The 15,532-nt window shown below is 67.5% G+C and overlaps 2 protein-coding genes across 4 annotated transcripts; both read left to right on the top strand.

The window, feature by feature from the left end:
* The first annotated feature begins 1,799 nt into the window (after positions 1 to 1,799).
* TBC1D10A (TBC1 domain family member 10A) lies at positions 1,800 to 9,037 on the top strand. Its single transcript, XM_082774536.1, has 9 exons — positions 1,800 to 2,071; positions 3,220 to 3,319; positions 5,599 to 5,706; positions 5,793 to 5,899; positions 6,126 to 6,240; positions 6,435 to 6,500; positions 6,731 to 6,920; positions 7,353 to 7,507; positions 7,664 to 9,037. The coding sequence occupies exons 1-9, from the start codon at positions 1,866 to 1,868 to the stop codon at positions 8,054 to 8,056; spliced, it is 1,440 nt and encodes a 479-aa protein (XP_082630662.1). The 5' UTR covers positions 1,800 to 1,865; the 3' UTR covers positions 8,057 to 9,037.
* Positions 9,038 to 10,057: 1,020 nt separating this feature from the next.
* CASTOR1 (cytosolic arginine sensor for mTORC1 subunit 1) lies at positions 10,058 to 15,292 on the top strand. Of its 3 annotated transcripts, none has more exons than XM_082774432.1 (9): positions 10,058 to 10,252; positions 10,409 to 10,479; positions 12,591 to 12,784; positions 12,919 to 13,051; positions 13,258 to 13,381; positions 13,806 to 13,919; positions 14,005 to 14,087; positions 14,312 to 14,426; positions 14,491 to 15,292. In XM_082774432.1, the coding sequence occupies exons 1-9, from the start codon at positions 10,140 to 10,142 to the stop codon at positions 14,795 to 14,797; spliced, it is 1,254 nt and encodes a 417-aa protein (XP_082630558.1). In that variant the 5' UTR covers positions 10,058 to 10,139; the 3' UTR covers positions 14,798 to 15,292. The 3 variants fall into 3 exon arrangements, with proteins under 3 accessions (XP_082630558.1, XP_082630557.1, XP_082630556.1); XM_082774431.1 differs by having other exon boundaries at positions 14,312 to 14,406; positions 14,491 to 14,700; XM_082774430.1 differs by having other exon boundaries at positions 14,312 to 14,700.
* Positions 15,293 to 15,532: the final 240 nt, after the last annotated feature.

Here is a 15,532-nt window from a genome sequence, read left to right on the forward strand (position 1 = left end):
GCAGCGGGTGAGTAGCTTGCTGGCAGTGCTGTTTTCCAGAGCTGCTAAAAACTGCAGAGAAAGCTCTGAAATGGAGAAGTCACATTTCTGCACCCTGCGTAGGACAGGACTGTATTTAAGGTCACGCAGCTCTTTCTTTTTTTTTCCCTCCTCTGGCTGCACCCACTGGTGCTGTGAGCAGCCACGGTGCTTGTGCAAGAAGAACCCGGCCGCCCTGCCCAGCCCGGGGCCGTTCCTCGATGGCTCCCGCTGGACTCGGCGCTGACATTTCCAGCCTCCGCCGCAGCCAAGCCCCGTTTCTCAGCCTGGCAGGGCCGAGCACCCAGCCCCACGCTCCTGCAGGAAAACACCCGCCGGAGCGCTGGAAATAGCTCCGGTGGAGCCCTGCCAGCAGCGCTTCCATCTCAATATTACAGATAAACGTTGTAGCAGGCCGTCCGTGTGTATCTCCTACAAAACAACTGTTATCAGAGCTTCTCGCTCTGCTGCTGAGGACCCGCAGCGTGGGGGGGCTGGAAAAAAATCAGGATAGGGTTTGGGGGCTGCTTGCCCTCATCCCTGTGCCCTGGGCTCCTCAATAGCTCGCCCACCGCCTTTCCCCTTTTAGGAGGGGTCTCGATTTGAACAAATTTTGACTGTTTTTGCAGAGGGTGGTGGCACAGCAAGCTGGGGACTCCCCTCCTCCTGCAGCCCAGGGCTGGGCCGGGCCCTGCTGCGTGTTTTGTGCTGTATTTTTAGCCAGGGCCAGGCCAGTTCCACCAGTACGGGCTGCTGGCGGCAGCGCCCTGTGGGTTTGGCAGCCTCTGGGGAAGCCGCGGGGTCTGGATGCGGAGCTGCCTGCAGGGAGCCAGGCCCCAGCCCTGGGTTTTTTGGGGGAGCTGCTTCTCCCCGTGCTTTGGGGCCCCTTTGGCTCTCAGCCTGGCTTGCAGCCTGCCCCGAGAGGGGAAACGAGGCGGGCGCTGGGCTTTGACGCCTGCTACGAGTGCTGCCCATCCCAATTCCCTCCAGTTCCTCCCAGTTCCATCCCAGCGCCCCCCTAGTCCCATCCCAGTTCCACCCCAGCCCGCTCCCAGTTTCCCCTGGTGCCCCCTGGTCCCATCCCAGTTCCTCACGGTTCCCTCCCAGTGCTCCCCAACATCCCCCAATTCCACTCAGTCCTCTCCAGTTCCTCCCAGTCCCGTCCCAGTGCCCCCCAGTTTCTCCCAGTCCCATCCCAGCGCTCCATAGAGCCCTACAACTTCATCCCAGTATTCCCTAATCCCATCCAAGCGCCCCCCAATTCCACTTAGTCCCTCCCAGTCCTGTCCCAGTGCCCCCCAGTTCCTCCCAGTCTCATCCCAGTATCCCCCAATGCCCCCCAGCCCCATCCCAGTCTCCCCCAGTCCCCCCCAGTTCCTCCCCATCCCATCCCAGTTCCCCCCAGCCAAATCCCAGTCCCCCCTAGATCCCCCCAATCCCATCCCAGTCTCCCCCAGCTCCCCCCCCAGCCCCATCCCAGTCCCCCCCCAGTCTCCCCCAGTCCCTCCCAGTCCCCCCACGCAGCCCCGCCCTCCCCTACCACTACCGGGCGGGCAGGCGGAAGGAGGCGGGCCCTCTCCCTGACTGACACCTCCCTCCCCACCTCCCATCCAATCCCTACCCGGGGAGGGCGGGCTCTCCCACCCTCCTCCCCTCCCATTGGCTCCCTCCTCCCTCCCTCCCTCCGCGCCACCCAATGGCGTGGCGGCACCGGGGCGGCACCGGGAGGAGCGGCGGCGGCGGGCGGAGAAGGGAGGGAGGGAGGGAGCGAGGCGGGGGGGGGCCGCGCCCGCCGCCGTGGCCGCGGCATGGAGGGGCGGCGGAGCCGCTGAGCGAGCCGCGGCGCCATGGCCAAGAGCCGCGGGGGCGGCGGGCCCGGCTCGCCCGGGAGCACCCGCGGCCTGGCGGGGACCCGCGAGAGCCTGGCGGAGGCGGGCGGCGACGAGCTCAGCTCGCTGGGCTCCGACTCGGAGGTCAACGGCGGCGGCGGCCCCGAGGAGCGGCGCGTCGATAAGTTCGGCTTCATCGTGGGCAGCCGCAGCGCCGAGGGGCCGTGAGTGGGGACGGGCACCGGGAGGGGGAAGGGAGAAGGGAGGGGGGGCGGCTCTGGGCCCTCCCCACCTTCAAGAGCCCGGTACCGGCCCCCGGGGAGCGCCACAGCCCCCCCGATGCTTCCTCCTCCTCCTCCTCCTCCTCCTCCTCCTCCTCCTCCTCCTCGGAAGCCCTCGGGGGCGGCCTCCCGGCCTCCGCCGGCCCCGGTAGGAGGAAGCGGGGCTGCGGCCGGCACCGCCCCGGCCCCGGGGCCTGAGCACGGCGCCTCCTCCTCCTCCTCTTCATCCTCCTCCTCCTCCTCCTCTTCCTCCCCGGGGGGGTTGCAGCGGCGCTCACCGGGCCCGGCCTCCCCCCTACCGGGCACCCTGGGCCCGATCCAGCGCAGCCTCGAGGGTCCCGTGTCCCCCCCCCCCCCCCATCCCCTTCCCGGTGTGGGGACGCTGGGGAGGGCCCAGCCGTGGGGTTGTGCCCCCCATTTTGGCTCTGCCACCCCCCCCCATGGGGTGCCCCCGCCACCCAAAAGGTGTCCGGTCCCCGCTCGGTGCCCGCTGCCGGGCGGCCGTCAGCTGGTGACAGCTTCCAGCCCGTGCTGGCGGGGCTCCAGCAGGCCGGGGGCCAGCCCCAGGATCCAGTGTCCAGCTCCCTCCGGCTTCCCACGCTTCGCCGAGCCCCCTCCGGGCTCCCCCGGCTCGGGGCCAGCGTCCCCTCGGCTCCCCCGGTCCCCACGCCGGTGGCCGAGCCCGCCATGGGGAGGATGCGGTGGTCGCCCTTGGGCTTGCATCAGAGCTGCTCAAAACCAAGCGTTTGGCCCCGTCTGACCCACGGGTGGGACCTCGCAGGGCAGGGCTGGGAGCTTGGCTCGGCCAAGCCGCTGGCACGCCCCAGGAGCTGCTCCTCTGCCCGCGTTGGGGCTGGGGGCAGCACGAAGCCACCCAGTGCCACCACCGCCACCCCTTTCCCAGCTCGGATGTAGCCCCGGGGGGCTCTGCCGGGTGAAATAGGGACGCCCATCCCAGCTGGGCGCTGCTGGAAAACGCTCCCCTCTTCATGGGGTGGCTGGGGATGTGTGGATTAATAGGGATGGGTGGGCTCCACGGTGGGTACGGGGCTTGGGGCCGCGCTCACCCGCCTCGTCCCTTCGCCCCGCAGGCTGGAGGAGGTGCCCCTGGAGGTGCTGCGGCAGCGCGAGTCCAAGTGGCTGGACATGCTCAACAACTGGGACAAGTGGATGGCCAAAAAGCACAAGAAGGTGGGTGACCCCAGGACACCCGGAGGTGGCAGAGTGCGGCAGCGTCCCCAAAAAGCCCTGGGGCAGGTCCCCGAGTCCCCCCCGCAGGAGGACGGCCGCGGCGCCTTTGGGTGATGCTGTGTTGGGGCTGCCCCAGCTGGCTGCCGCTGCGCACGGCTGCTCCCTGCCGGCTTCCGAGGGCTGGTTTGGCTGCGTGCAGGCAGCCCTGGGAATTGTTAGGTCATGGAAACTTCTGCTCCCAGCATCTCGCAGACCCAAAAAAAGAAAAAGAAGAAAAAAAAAAAAAAAAAAAAAAGGCTGTGGGGAGGAAATAGTTGAGCCTGATGTGGCCTGCGAGCCGGGGGCTGGTTGGAAGGCGGCTGATGGTGGTGTGGGCACGGTGGCCACGGTGCCACGCAGGGCTGTGCTGGTGCCTTGGTGCTCCCTGACCTCCCGAGGCTGCGAATGCAGCGGGGATGGGATGAAACAAGCCCTGAGCTGATGCTGCTCGCCTGACAGAGTGGCGAGGCTGCTGGCGGCCCGAGGGCTGCCTCCTCCCCCCTGCCCGCTGGCACGGCCTCCTGGCACCGCTCCGCGTGCCGTGCCCCCGCCGGAGCTGCCCGCGGCGCTCCCCGAGCACCGCTCGGTGCCTGGTGACCGACAGAGGAATCCCTCATCCGCTTCTTGGCTGCTTGTGAAGGATTTCTGAGAGCTTTTCGGGTCGCAGCAGGCGGGCGCTTTGTCCCGAGGGCGGTTTTGCGCCGCTCTCCGCGTGATTTCCAGGCGCGGGTGAGTGCCCCGGCAGCCGCGCTGCTGGCAGAGGAGCTCCCTCGTGCTGGGGCCGAGCTTCTGGACATCCCTGAGGAGCTGCAGGGCCTGTGCTCTCTGTCCTGCTGCAAAATCAGTGCCTGGAGCCTCCAAGGGCTGATGCAGAGAGCTGCTCCTTGCCCAGGCCCCGCAGCCAGCCGGCTTGCTCGCACCTGCACCGCTCCGGGATCCCAAAAAGCTCCCTGCATCGCTGGCCTGTATCCCACCAGCGCTGAGCCGTGCCAGCGCCACGTGCCGGCCCGTGCCCTTTCCAGGCAGACCGAGGGAGTGCAGACGCGTGGGCAGCTCCGGCTGCTCCTTGCTTTCAGCATCCCTCCGCCCAGCTGCGCTCCCGATCGGGCACGCGGGGGCCCCGGCAGTGATGGCAGGGAGGGGAGGTGGGGGCAAAACCACCTCGCCCCCCGGGCTGTGCTGCTCAGGCAAACCCACAGGGCTCTTGCTCCATGCTAGGCGGCTTCCTTCCTGGCTGCTCAGCCAGCAGGAAGGGCAGCAGGAGCGGGAGCTGTCAGCACCAACAGAGCTGCCCGTGGCCACCCAGGGCATCGCCCGCTGCGTTTCCTGCGAGCACAAAGCCCTCGCGGGGCCTGGCCGGGTAAACAAGCAGCGCTGCGGTGAGGGAGCAGCGAGGAACGTGGCGTTACCACCACCGTGCTGGGCCGGGCTGCTTGGAAACACAAGTGCCTGCTCCCGAGTCAGCTGGCAAACAGGGAGAGCAAGCTCTGGCCTGGGAGGAGAGCCCCGAGGCTGCCGAGCCCCACGGCAGGGAGGCTCAGAGCTGTTGGTTTGTGGAGCCCTGGTGCCTCTGTGTGCTGCCCAAGCAGGGAACATGAGGCACAGAGGCTGTGCTGCGATTTTTCAGGGCTTTATGCCGTACTAAAAGCGTTTATCTCATGGGTCCCTGCCTTGCTGGTGCTGGTATTTCCGTGGAGCGGGGCTGGAGCGCTAGGGGGGCCGCAGGGGAGGGCACAGCCCGTCTCCAGCTGCTGGCAGCAGCAGGGTTAAGCGAGTCCAGTTCCCTGCTGTGGAGCTGGCACCCGCACTGCCCAGCCCGGACTTTGGTCCGGTCGCTGCCCCGTGCCAAGGGAGCCTGGGGCTGGCTGGGCACGGAGCCGGCCGCTGGGGCTCAGAGCTGGGGCCAGCTCTGTCCCTGCCGCTCCGCACAGCCCCGCGGGGGACGCAGAGCCCTCTCCTCATCCTGCCCCACGAGCAGAGCGCTCAGAGCTCTCCGGCCTCCCCGTGGGCCATGGCAGCATGGGGAGGGAGCCAGCTTCTCCCCAGCGTGGCTCTGCGCTTTGCTTTTCCAGTTGCCCGTGGGGTCCTGCTTGAGGCAGAGCTGGGCTTGTTGGGAGCCCTCTGCAAGCTGCACGGCCTCAGCTGGGCTCCTGGCACCATCTGCAGCTCCCTCTTGCCCTGGAGAGCCTCAGTGCTCCGTGATATCCCCTGAGGGCTTTGTTCCCCCCCCTCTCCTGCAGATCCGGCTGCGGTGCCAGAAGGGGATCCCGCCCTCGCTGCGGGGCCGAGCCTGGCAGTACCTCTCCGGCAGCAAGGTCAAGCTGGAGCAGAACATCGGCAAGTTTGACGTGAGTGTGTGCGCCGGGCAGCGAGGGCTGGGGAAGGGAGCTGGAGCTCGGCTGGTGCTGCTCACCCTGTCCCTTCTCCTTCCCAGGAGCTGGATCTCCTCCCGGGGGAGCCGAAGTGGCTGGATGTGATCGAGCGGGATCTCCATCGGCAGTTCCCCTTCCACGAGATGTTTGTCTCGCGCGGAGGCCACGGGTGAGTGGGGCAGCCACGTGTCTGCCCCTTGGTCGCTGCTGAGCCCCCCGTGGGGCTGTGCCGTGGGGTTTGTGCCCCTCAGCATGGGGTTGGGGTGAAGAGGGATCCCGGACGGGGACTGACTCGATGAGCAGCGGCTGGCCTGCGGTGTGGGGTCACCGTGCTGGTGTGTGGGGCTGCAGGGGAGGCCGCTCTCCACCTCTCTCTCCCCGCGTTGTCTCCGCAGGCAGCAGGACCTCTTTCGGGTGCTGAAGGCCTACACGCTGTACCGCCCGGAGGAGGGCTACTGCCAGGCCCAGGCCCCCATCGCCGCGGTGCTGCTCATGCACATGCCGGCCGAGGTAGGAGCGGGGAGCGGGGAGGTGCTGGGGGGCGGGTGCTTGGCTCACGGCACCGGTTTGCCCCAAATCTCAGCCGGTGTGAGCGTGCCCCAGGCGTGCTCTGCCTGCCCCCTTGGTCCATTGGGGTAAGGTGGGGTTGTAGGGCTGTCCCCTGTGGGTACCTGGGTGCTGACCCGCTGTCCTTTGGCTTGCAGCAAGCGTTCTGGTGCCTGGTACAGATCTGTGAGAAGTACCTCCCCGGCTACTACAGTGAGAAGCTGGTGAGTAGAAGGGCCGTGATGCTCCTCCAAGGGGTCAGGAGCTCCCCCAGCTCCTTCAAGGGGATGCTTGGGGCAGCCTGGGTGTCCCCACAGCCTTTGCATGATGCCAGGACCCCCAGGAGCATCCAGCAGTGAGGGATGGGGGGCTCGGTGCAGCTTTGCTGGGGCTGAGCCAAGGGCTGGGGTTAAGGTGCCGGCCGGGGAGGTCCCTGCTGATGCTGTCCCCGCAGGAGGCCATTCAGCTGGACGGGCAGATCCTCTTCTCGCTGCTGCACAAGGTCTCGCCCGTGGCCTACAAGCACCTGAGCAAGCAGAAGATCGACCCCATCCTCTACATGACGGAGTGGTTCATGTGCGCCTTCTCTCGCACGCTGCCCTGGAGCTCTGTGCTGCGTGTCTGGGACATGTTTTTCTGCGAAGGTAGGGGCCTCCTCCTGCAGGCTGCGGCGTGGGCCAGCCTCTGCGGGTGGCTGGCAGCCCCCTCGGCACGAGGAAGGTGCTCGGGGCTGTGTCAGGAAGAGCGGGGCAGAAGTTTGTGGGGTGGAGACTGGAGCAAACAGCTCTTACAGGGCTCCACGGCACCCATCCCAGGCAAAGGGGCCTGGAGAGACATCAGGATCCCACCCTGGTGCTGGGTGGGATGGAGGGGAGCACGTACAAGCGTCCCTTTGCGTTGGCAGCCGCACCAGCACAGCTTAGGGCTGAGCTGAGTCGTGTCGTTGGCATTGGGCATGTGGTGGGGGGGTTCCTGGGGAAGAAGAGGGCATGGGGACCACCAGAGGGACGTGGTGGCGGCGTGCCACCTCACCCTGTGCCACCTGCCCCTTGCTGCCTCACCTTCTCCACTTGCAGGGGTGAAAATCATCTTCCGGGTGGGCCTGGTGCTGCTCAAACACACCCTGGGCTCCTCGGACAAGCTCAAGTCTTGCCAGGGCCAGTACGAGACCATGGAGCGGCTGAGGGCCCTCAGCCCCAAGATCATGCAGGAGACCTTCCTGGTGCAGGAGGTGAGGGTTTGGGGAAGGGGCGCAGCGCATGGGGCCACCCCTCGTCGGGCAGAGCTTGCCTGGAACCAGGACAGGACCTGGTTTTGGGGCTACCCCTGTCCCGGGTGGCACTTTGGGGGGGTAGGGATATCGGTGGCACAAGCCTGTCCCCTGCAGGTCATCGAGCTGCCGGTGACGGAGCGGCAGATCGAGCGGGAGCACCTGATCCAGCTGAAGAAGTGGCGGGAGACGCACGGGGAGCTGCAGTGCAAGTCCCCCCCGCGCCTGCACGGCGCCAAGGCCATCAGCGAGGCCGAGCCCCCCACCCGCAAGGCGCTGGAGCCCGTACCCTCCATCATCGTGCCCTCGGGGCCCGCCCCGGTGCCCAAAGCCCGCAAGAGCAAGGAGAAAAACCGAGAGAAGAGCTCGGGCAGCCCCGCCAACGGCCCCGGAGCTGAGGGCAACGGGGCGCCCGGCGCTGCCCCCGAGCTGCTGCACCCCCAGGTGTCCCCCCACCACCAGTCCAAGGAGAGCCTGTGCTCCCGGGAGAGCGAGGACACGTACTTGTAGGGCCGACGCCGCGCTGCGCCCGGGCAGACCGGGCTCAGCTGGGCTGTGCGCGGAGCCGGGGCCTCGAGGACGCTGCTCCCTCTGCGGCCGAGGGTGGGAGGGGACCCCCGCGGCGCCTGGCGGTGGGGACTCGGGGCTGGAGGGATCAGGACGCGGCCGCTGCGGCACCCTGGGTGCCCGCTGAGGGTGGGCGCGAAGCTGGGGTCCCAGGGTTTGGGGGGTTGGGGTGGTATCTGCGGGAGCTCGACCGAGCGCGGTGACAAAAGGGGACGTGTCCAGCACACGCTGGGTGCCCGCGTTGCCCCACCCCAGCAGGGTGCTGGCACCATGAGCGGTGGGAGCCCTGGCACGGGGTGGCTGAGCCACCCGCGCTCCCTCGCTGCGGCTGGGGGGGCCAGGCTGCCCCTCGGGTCCCGCTCCTTGTCCCCCAGCCCCTTGCCCCACGTCCCCAGTGTCCCTCCTGCCGCCCCCGGGCTTCCCCTGTCCTCCTGTGCTGGCGGGGCAGACCCAGACCCAGTCCCCCAGTGCTTGCGCCTGGCGCAGCGGGACTGGGGGTACGTGAGGAGCCGGGGGCAGCTGCTGCCCCCCCCCCACTCCTCTTTATCTAGTGAGGATGTATCAAAGTGTAGCCCAATATGTAGTACTGAATTTACCTATTCACTGAGCCTATTTATTATTCCTCCGTGGCAGTAACCGTTGCAGGACGGGGGCCAAGGTTGGGAACTGCAGGCGGGATGCACCAGAGGCGGCGGGATTTGATGCCAGACCACGACCCTCGCGAGCCCCACGCCGGGGTCCCCCCCCCCGCTTTGCCACCCACCCCACGGCGGAGGTGAGATGGGGCGCGAGCGGCCGGGCGCTCCCCGCTGCGGGGTCCCCTCTCTTCCCCCTGCCCCTCGCCGAGGGCCGGGGGTAGCTTTGTAAAATACAGCGGGGAAAAAAATGGTTTTGTACAAAGGGAAAATAAAGCAGGATTGTGTAAAGGCGCAGCGTGTGCGGCTCCCTGAGTGTGGGGCTGGGGGGCACCAGCTCCCCCATGCATTTTCCCGTCACCCTTGGGTGCTACGGGGGGTGACAGGGACCCAGAGGGGTGGCCAGGTGCTCACACTCACCTCCCACTTCTTGCTCACCCCAGCTGTGTTAATGTAGGCTGCGGTCTCTCAACTCCAGCGGTGTCTGTGGTTCCTGAGCTAAAGGTGGCATCCTTTATTGAGCCAGAGCAGCTGCTGTGAACCTTCCTCCTGCAGCCTCCCCTGTACCTGGGCTGGCTCCTCTTGTGCATCCCGCACATGTGGCAGCAACCCAGGGGCAGTCCCTGTCCTCCCAGGGCTCTGGGCTGGTGCTGGGTGGTGGCAGCGCTGTCCCTGCCAGGGACACCGTGGGGACAACCAGGGCTTGAGGGCCGTGACTCACTGCCCCAGCCAGCCCTACTGCTTCACCCTGCCCCATGGCAAGCCACGGTTGGGCTGTTTGAAGTGCAGATGAGGGATGCTGAGACCTGCCCATGTTCGTGACACCTGTGGAGGCCATCTCCAGCCCTGGCCATGCTGCGGGGGCTTCTCGGGTGGCTGCTTTGGGGGTGAGCCCCTCGCTGCCATCCCTTTCTAGCACCAAGTCCTCAGTCCCGTCCCAGTATCACAGCTCCTGTGGCCCCACCGAGGCAGGAGCAGCCAGATCCCACCCGGGCTCTATCCCAGGGCTCCGCTTTCCGCACACAAAATGGAGCCCGAGCGGCTTCTCCCTCCCCGCGATTCCAGCAGGCGGGAGTTCTGCAAAAACCTCACCCCCCCCCTTTCAAAAACCCCTTTTCCCCTGAAAAAGCGGCTGCGGGGAATCGCCAGGCCGCGTTGCTGGAGCCCCCAATCCGCCCGGCTGCGCTGCAAGCCCCGTGTCAGGCCCGGTGCTCCCCGGGAAGCTCCGCGGAGCCGGGACCGGGGCGAGGCGGGGCCGGCGGCCGGCGGCGGGGCGAGGCGGGGCCGGGGCGGGGCGGCCGCGGGACCCCTCCCGCTGCTCCGAGCGGCCGCGGGGCGCGCTTGGAGCGGCCCCGGCCCCGGTCCCGGTCCCGGTGCTGGCCTCGGCCACCATGGACCTGCACATCTTGGAGCACCGGGTGCGGGTGCTGAGCCTGGCACGCTGCGGGCTCTGGCTCTACACCCACCCGCTGCTCAAGCTGCTCTTCCTGCCCCAGCGCTGCAGGTACCGGCCTCCCCCCTTTCCTCACCCTCCTCTTCATCCTCCCCGTGCTCCCGTGCTCGTGGCGGTGCCGTGCTGGAGGGGTTTGGGGGGTCGTGCCCCGCTCCCCCTTCCCCGGAGCCACGCGCGGGTCGGGCAGCGGCGGTTTGTGCCCCGTAGGTGCAAGTTCTTCAGCCTGACGGAGACCCCCGAGGACTACACCATCATGCTGGACGAGGAGGGCTTCAAAGGTACCAGGCACTGCAGCAATGAGTTGTGGCCGTTCTCAGCCCAGCCCGGCGCAGCGCAGCGATGCTCGGCGCTCACCACGGGCAGCGAGCCCTGGCTTGTGTCAGGGATGCCCCGGCTTGCCCCACTGAGACTCTCTCAGCTCACCTGCCTTGGCACAACCAACCTCCTCGGAGACACGGCCGTGCCTCCGCATGCTTGCACGAGGCTGGGGTATGGGTGGGGAAAGGCTCCTGCGAGGAGCCCTGTGCCTACCGAGCCTGAGCATGGGGCACAAACCTCCCGGGACACCCGGGAAGGGCTGCGGGCAGCACCTGGGGCTCCCTGCCTGCATGGGGTGCTGCTGGCAGAGCTGCCAGTGCCCTTCCTTGGGTGCTTCACTGCTGTTCCACCCTGCTTGGTGAGGGCTGGGACTGGCCACCACCGTGGTGGAACAGGGCCAATTCCCCACCCATGTGGCTGTGCCTGGCCTTAGGGGACCAAGGGTGCTGCTGGGGGTACTGGGGATGCAGCATCGCGGTGTCGGGGTGTCCTGGAGTCTTTGAGCCCTTCTGGGGACCTGTCCCCTCCCTGGGAGGTGTCACAGCACGATGTCCCCATCCTGACAGCCTGTGTGAGCCATTCTGCAGCCTCACCACCGGACCTGCCCTGACAGGCCGTGCTGGTAGGACAGATCCTGCCCCAAACCTCCCGCACCCAGACCTCCCCGGCTGGGCCTTATCACCCTGGATGTGCCCCAAGGAACAAGGGTCAGCGGTCCGGCAGCACGGGCCGATGGCTGGCCGGATCCAGCCCAGCTCCCCCCAGCCCTTCTCTGGGAGCCAGGCTCTCTCCTGAGGAGCTGGGGCCGTTCCCCCCATGTATTGTATTTTAATTTTTTTTTTTCGGTGCCTGCGGACAAACGCTCCTCGATCCCGTGGGGCGGGCGGGAAGCGGCGAACAATGGTGCAGCGAGTCGGCCGCCCCGCTGCTCGGCGCCGGGCTGGGGGGCTGCCAGTGCCCTGTGGGGGCACAGGGGGGGCACCCCCCATAGCCTTGTTTTAATTTCTGTGCTGGGGGCCGGATTAAGCATTGGGGCCGGCCGAGGCACGGGGACGGTGGTGTTTGGGGACCCCCGTGCAGTCGCAGCCTCCCCCGTGGCCCCCGGTTCCTGCTGGTGTTGAAAAGCGATTAAGCGGGGACGCGGCAGCGCGGTCCCTGTCCCCGGCCCTGGGAAGGAGCCGAGCAGGGGCTGTTCTGGCGCTTCCTGCGCAGGAACAGGAGGCTGCCAACACCCGCCAAGGCCCCGGGCTTCGGACCTCCGGATCCGGCCTCGCCCCGCGGCTCGCGCCTCCCTCACCGCTGCGATGAGTCCTGCGGCCTCAGCTCAGTGCTGCAGGCCTCCCTGCCTCGCCTGGGCAGGGGGATGATGAGGTTTGGGGGCGTCGGGCTCCCCGCTGACCCCGCACCTCCCGGGGAATTGGGATGCCGGGAGCGGGACGTGTCCTGGCCCGGGGCAGCTGCAGGAGGAGCACGGGTGCCGGAGGAAGAGCGCGGCCCCGATCCGGCCCTTCCTGGGGAGCGGGTGTGGGGCAGGAAGGAACCAGCCGGCACACTCGCTCCCTGCCAACAAAAGCAGCGTTTTTGGGGAGGCAACCCTGGCTCCCAGCCAGCATGGGCTCGGCCCCAGGGACACGGCTCATTGGAGCCGGGTGGGTGCGTGGCTGGGGTGGCACGAGGTGGTGGCATGGCGGGGTGGCCATCCTGTGCCTCCTCCAGTGCCCCTGACCCGTCCCTGCTGGGCTGGTGGTTCCTGGGGGCTGGAGGATGCAGGGGGAGACTTGGGCAGCCCCAGGGGCCTGGCTTTGGGGTGCTGCACCCCATTGTGCACAGCCCAGCTGGTGCAGGAGAGACGTGTCCCGGGCTTGGAGCATTTCTCCCTACAAGTCCCCAAAAATATAGCAATTCCAGCTCTGTGCGTGCAGCTGATCCTGCCCTCACTGCGTGGCACCCCGAGGACCCCACAGGCTTCCCGGTGGCAGTGTCAGGCTGTCAGGGGCACTGGGACGGCTCCGCCAGCAGGGTCGGGAACACCGACGCGGCCCCGTGCCTCAGTTTCCCCTCTCCCTCGCAGAGCTGCCGCCCTCGGAGTTCATGCAGGTGGCGGACTCGACGTGGCTGGTGCTCAGCGTTGTCTCCAACGGCCGGGCGCCCTCCGGCTGCCAGGCCACCGGCGTCACCAAGATCGCCCGCTCGGTCATCGCGCCGCTGGCCGAGCACCACGTCTCGGTGCTGATGCTCTCCACCTACCAGACCGACTTCGTCCTGGTGAGCCCCGGGGTGGGAACGGGGTTGGTGCCGCGCGGCCCTGGCAGCCCCGTGGTTGCTGGCGGGGACCCGGCTGTCCCCAGCTGGCTGCGGGGTCGGGGGCTCCGGGGTCGGTGACGCCGCGACGCTGCCAGGTGCGGGAGAGGGACCTGCCTGTGGTCATCCACACGCTGGCCGGGGAGTTTGACATCTACAAGGAGGAGAACGGCGAGTCCGTCCCCGTCACCTGCGACGACGCCAGCAACGGCTTCCTCAAGCCCAAGGCGGGTGAGTGGCGCAGGGACGTCCCCAAGGGCCACCTTGTCCCCGGGGTCACCCGGTGCCTGCAGGGTTGCTCCGGCTGCCGGGGGTCTCCCCGCGTGTTGGGGTCCCCTGGGGCCACCACCCAGCGGGACGTGGGGCTGCGGTGGCCACGGGGTGGCACTGCGGTGCTGTCCCCGAGCGTGGCGGTGACGGGTGGCTGTGCCCCGCAGCCACCAGCCCCACGCTGCACCCGGTGCAGAGCCCCCAGAACCGCTTCTGCATCCTGACCGTGGCGCCCGACACGCTGCCCGCCATCGCCACCATGCTCATCGACGTCCTCTTCTACTCCCACAGGTGGGTGACAAGGGTGGGGACATCATCGGCGGTGGTCCCTCAGCTGGGTGTCACCCCCCTGCACCTCGCTCCCTGCGGCTTTCCAAGCTCCGGGTGCGTTTTGCAAAGTGTTGTTGCTCCCTTGAGCACGCCACCCGTGGGCGCTGCGTGTCCTGCTGCCACTCCTGGGAACTGGAGCCCCCGAGTCCCAGTGTCACCGTGCTGGGGGACAAGCCACGTATTGCAGCAAAGCAAAGAGGGGTGGGTCAGAGGTGGCTGAGATGTGTTGGAGCTGTACATGGGAACATTTTGGGACCAGCCTTGTGGGACCGTCCCCTCCAGAGTCACCACAGTGCTCTGGAAATGCCCCCAAACCCACTCTTCTTGCGTCCCACTGACTGGTGGGACACAAACCCATGCCTGGCTCCTCCTGCTCCTCCCGCAGCCCCCCCAAGGAGCCCAGTGCTGGTGGCCAGGACCTGGACTCCATCACCTTCTTCGCCTTCTCCCTCATCGAGGGCTACATCTCCATTGTGATGGACGCGGAGACCCAGAAGCGGTAGGTGCTGGTGCCCACACTTTTGGGGGATGGCTGGGTGGGTTGGGGGTGTTCCTGCACTCAGCCCCCCCCCCCCTTTTTGCAGGTTCCCCAGTGACCTGCTGCTGACCAGCTCCAGCGGGGAGCTGTGGCGGATGGTGAGGATCGGCGGGCAGCCCCTGGGCTTCGGTGAGCGTGGGCGCCGCACGCGTCCCCTGCCCTATGGGGGTGCAGGGGTTTGGGCCCCCTCCCCTTCATCTCAGCACCCACCCCGTCGCCCCCCCAGCATGGGAACCCTCCCTGCTGCCACCCCTGCGTCCCCTGCCAGTGCTTCCCTTTGGCGTCCCCTGCCACCTGGTGGCTCCCCGTCGCGGTGACACCGGGGTCACCGCGGGACACGTTGCCTCCCCCAGATGAGTGCGGCATCGTGGCGCAGATCGCGGAGCCGCTGGCTGCCGTCGACATCTCGGCGTACTACATCAGCACCTTCAACTTCGACCATGCCTTGGTGAGCCCACGGGGCACATGGTACCGCGGGCAGGAGGGTCCCAGTGTCCTCATCATGGGGCTAACGGGATCTTTGTCCCCACAGGTCCCCGAGGAGGGCATCACCGAGGTCATCCAGCTGCTGCAGAAGCGCCAGGAGAGCGGCAGATAGCGGCTGGCTGTCCCCGTGCCGCCTGTCCCCGTGCCACCCGGTGACCCCTGGGGACCAGCGCGGTGTCCCCGCGGGCTCCTCCTGCCCAGGGCTGTCCCCAGCCCTGTTGCTGTTTTTTATTTCTAAGCCTTTTTCCCCCCCCCGGTGCTGGGCAGAGCCCCGGGGGATGCAGCGTCGCTCCCAGGACGCGGGGGGGATGCGGTGGCATTGCTGTGACAGTTTGATGGCCACGCCGCTGTGAATCCCCGCGGGAGAGGCCGAAGGGCAGCGCCGTGCCCTCCTCTGCCTCAGGTCCCTTCCCGGCTTTCTTAGGGTAGGGGGGAGCGGCAGGTTTGGGGGATTTGAGTGGTGGTGAGGAGAGGAGGTTTGTGGGGGGGGGGACGCGTGCCGCAGAGCGGTGATGTGCCACAGCCCTGCTGGAGGTGACAGCGTGGGGCTGGCGGGATGCAGGACCCTGGGTGTCTGTGTGGGGTGGTGGCCGTGATGCTCTGCACCTTTCCTGGGGGGGTTCTGGACCCATCCCACTCAGGGGATCTCCCCAAAACCCTCCAGTGCTGAGAGCAGGGGCTGCGGGGGGGTGGCCGGGGCAGCATTTCAGCCCTGTGTCCCCTCTGGGGTGGCCCCGACCCCTGCCAGGCCATCGTGTGTTGTGGGGGGGGACAGTGACACCCCAGCTCCTTCCAAGCTGTATTTTTACACACTTTTAGATGTCAATAAAAGTCCTATTTTTTGTTGGTTTGGGGTGGTTTCTTTTTTTTAAAATTTATTTATTTTCAAAGTACCCCATGGCCACAGCTGGGGCTGGCCCAGAACCTGTCCCCAGTGCTGGTGGCACTCCTGTCCCCACCACAGGGTGACCCGTAGGCAGGGAAAAAGGGTCTGGGACATGGGGTGAGGGCTGGGGCGTTTCTGCAGCCTCGTTAGTGGCCGTGGCTGTAACGAGGTGGCTCTCACCTGGGGGCCGTGTGGCCTCCGG

This window comes from Aythya marila (genome assembly GCF_965140915.1).
Source record: "Aythya marila genome assembly, chromosome: 17".
NCBI lineage: Eukaryota > Metazoa > Chordata > Aves > Anseriformes > Anatidae > Aythya > Aythya marila.